Genomic DNA, 1,964 nt, shown 5'->3' with positions numbered 1-1,964 from the left:
GTGTGTGTACGTGTGTGTGTGTGTGTGTGTGTGTGTGTGTGTGTGAGAGTGTGCTTCAGTGCTGTACTGATGTCGCACATTTCCTGCATACTGACAGCTCTGTGCCTGCCCAAGTTATGCTGATGAGAAGAAGAGGTTATGGAGGTGCCGCTGGGGGACACATTCATTTAGTTTGTTACCCCTTCATGCCTACAGCACAGTAATGTTATAGAGTTATGGAGGTCAAACTCAAGATCAAGGAGAATCTGCCTCGGTTGCAAAAAAAGAGCTGCTAAACAATGTGTTCTCTGTCAAAATCAGAGGAAAACTCTTGAAGGAAGCAAAATCTGTGCTGACGTGAGGGGCTGTATCCTTAATTCAACAGCCTCTTATAACCTAACACCTCGTCTATCAGAATGTCTAAGGGGCAAGGAAGAAACATGATTATGCCCATCAATAATTCAATGTATGTGTGCTGCGCTTGAGTGCGTTTGTGTGTGTGTGTGTGTGTGTGTGTGTGTCTGTGTGTGTCTGTGTGTGATATGATGTCTTGTTTGGTTGGGCAGGTCCCTAACTTTGTTCTAAATCTCCCTGGTGATTACAACATATGTTGGCACTGGCATTGTGTCCCCCTCTCCGTTTAATGCAGGGGTTTTAGATGCACTCTATTGATTTTTTTCTTGCACAACTATGTCCATTTTGCACCCCTTCCATTCTCCACACACCCTAAGGCGGTATGAGCTGCTGTCATTAATTATCTACATGTGTGAGTGCACATGTTTTTTTATACAGTGTGTATGGAAAGGAGACAGAGAGAAATAAAACTGGGAGAAATAGGACAGAGCAGAAAGGTTAAAAAAAAGAAAGAAAAGGAAGCAAAAATCATTTGTTTTATACCTGGAATGTGCTTGGCCCAGCCGATGATGACCACTAGCTCGCGGTCAGCCAGGTCGCACAGCGTGGTCAGAGCCTTGATGTCGCTCTCCGGCATGGTGGGGTCAGGCATGGCATAGATCTTCTCTGGCTCCGCCACCAACAGGTGAGACACTATCTTTGTGACTGAGGATAGAGGAGGAAGAAGGCGGGATGTCAAAGCAAAGCAGAGGTCAAAGGTCATATCACTGAAAATCTCAATGAGGCACAAAGATGTACCGTGCTGATAAACATTGGGCATTGGTGGAATTGTAACAAATGGTAGAATGGTGGTCTCACTTTCTTTCTTGGTCTCATTATGCAAACTAATGGATGGAGCTTGAATTTGTATGAGTGAAATAAAGGCACTGAAAGCTCTTATCCCTACGGAATGCACACAAGTGAAAATGTAAGACACTAGTGTCCTCAAGTACTCTGTCAATGTTTAAAATCTGCTCATAGACTCGTCATAATTCAGCTCTGACCAGAACAATAGCTGGCCCAATTTTTGGATCTTTCGACTGCCCAAACATGACAAAGACAGGAAGAACATGAGGCTAGCATAGAATTTTTCCTCAGCTTCACCTGCATGCTGGCCTTGCAGAAAAGGGGCGGCAGAGGAGACAATGGGCTAGGGACGGAGCAGTACTCACGAGGCTTTTTAGTTGGAGGGGGAAGCGTCAAGCCCAGGTACGGGTTGTTTTCTGTATCCAACCTCCGCTTGTACTTCTGTCTGCCCCCTCGCACGCGGTCCAGACGAACCCCTGGGTTAGAAATGACAAAAGGGACATGAGATTAAGAGTGTATTTTTTCCACAATAGAGGGGTATCAAAATACATGGAAATTAAATAGGTTGAGCTAATAAATGTATCAGATAAATGGTAATACAGTAGTTAAGCCACAATTAAATCTTTCATCTATTACACTCATGTAGCATGATGATCAGAAGTGACACCCTAACATATTCTAAATCATGTGTAAAAGAGATAGTGTAAAAGGACTGCATAGTGGCATAAGTGTGTGTATCTGAGCAAGTAAGCTTGCACTCCATTGTGTGTGTGTGTGTGTGTGTG

General features: G+C 44.0%; 1 protein-coding gene across 8 annotated transcripts in view; it reads right to left on the bottom strand.

The window, feature by feature from the left end:
• Nucleotides 1-1,964, bottom strand: part of esrrb (estrogen-related receptor beta) — a 46,144-nt gene that overhangs the window by 15,124 nt on the left and 29,056 nt on the right. For all 8 annotated transcript variants that reach the window (XM_032500502.1, XM_032500503.1, XM_032500499.1 and 5 more), the window contains 2 exons: nt 1,545-1,655; nt 877-1,038 (listed from right to left, as the gene is read on the bottom strand). In XM_032500502.1, the coding sequence (XP_032356393.1) occupies nt 877-1,038; nt 1,545-1,655 (273 nt within the window). The remainder of the gene's footprint in view (nt 1-876; nt 1,039-1,544; nt 1,656-1,964) is intronic.

Source organism: Etheostoma spectabile, chromosome 20, assembly GCF_008692095.1.
Source record: "Etheostoma spectabile isolate EspeVRDwgs_2016 chromosome 20, UIUC_Espe_1.0, whole genome shotgun sequence".
NCBI classification, from domain to species: domain Eukaryota; kingdom Metazoa; phylum Chordata; class Actinopteri; order Perciformes; family Percidae; genus Etheostoma; species Etheostoma spectabile.
This window is presented reverse-complemented; position numbering and strand designations above follow the sequence as displayed.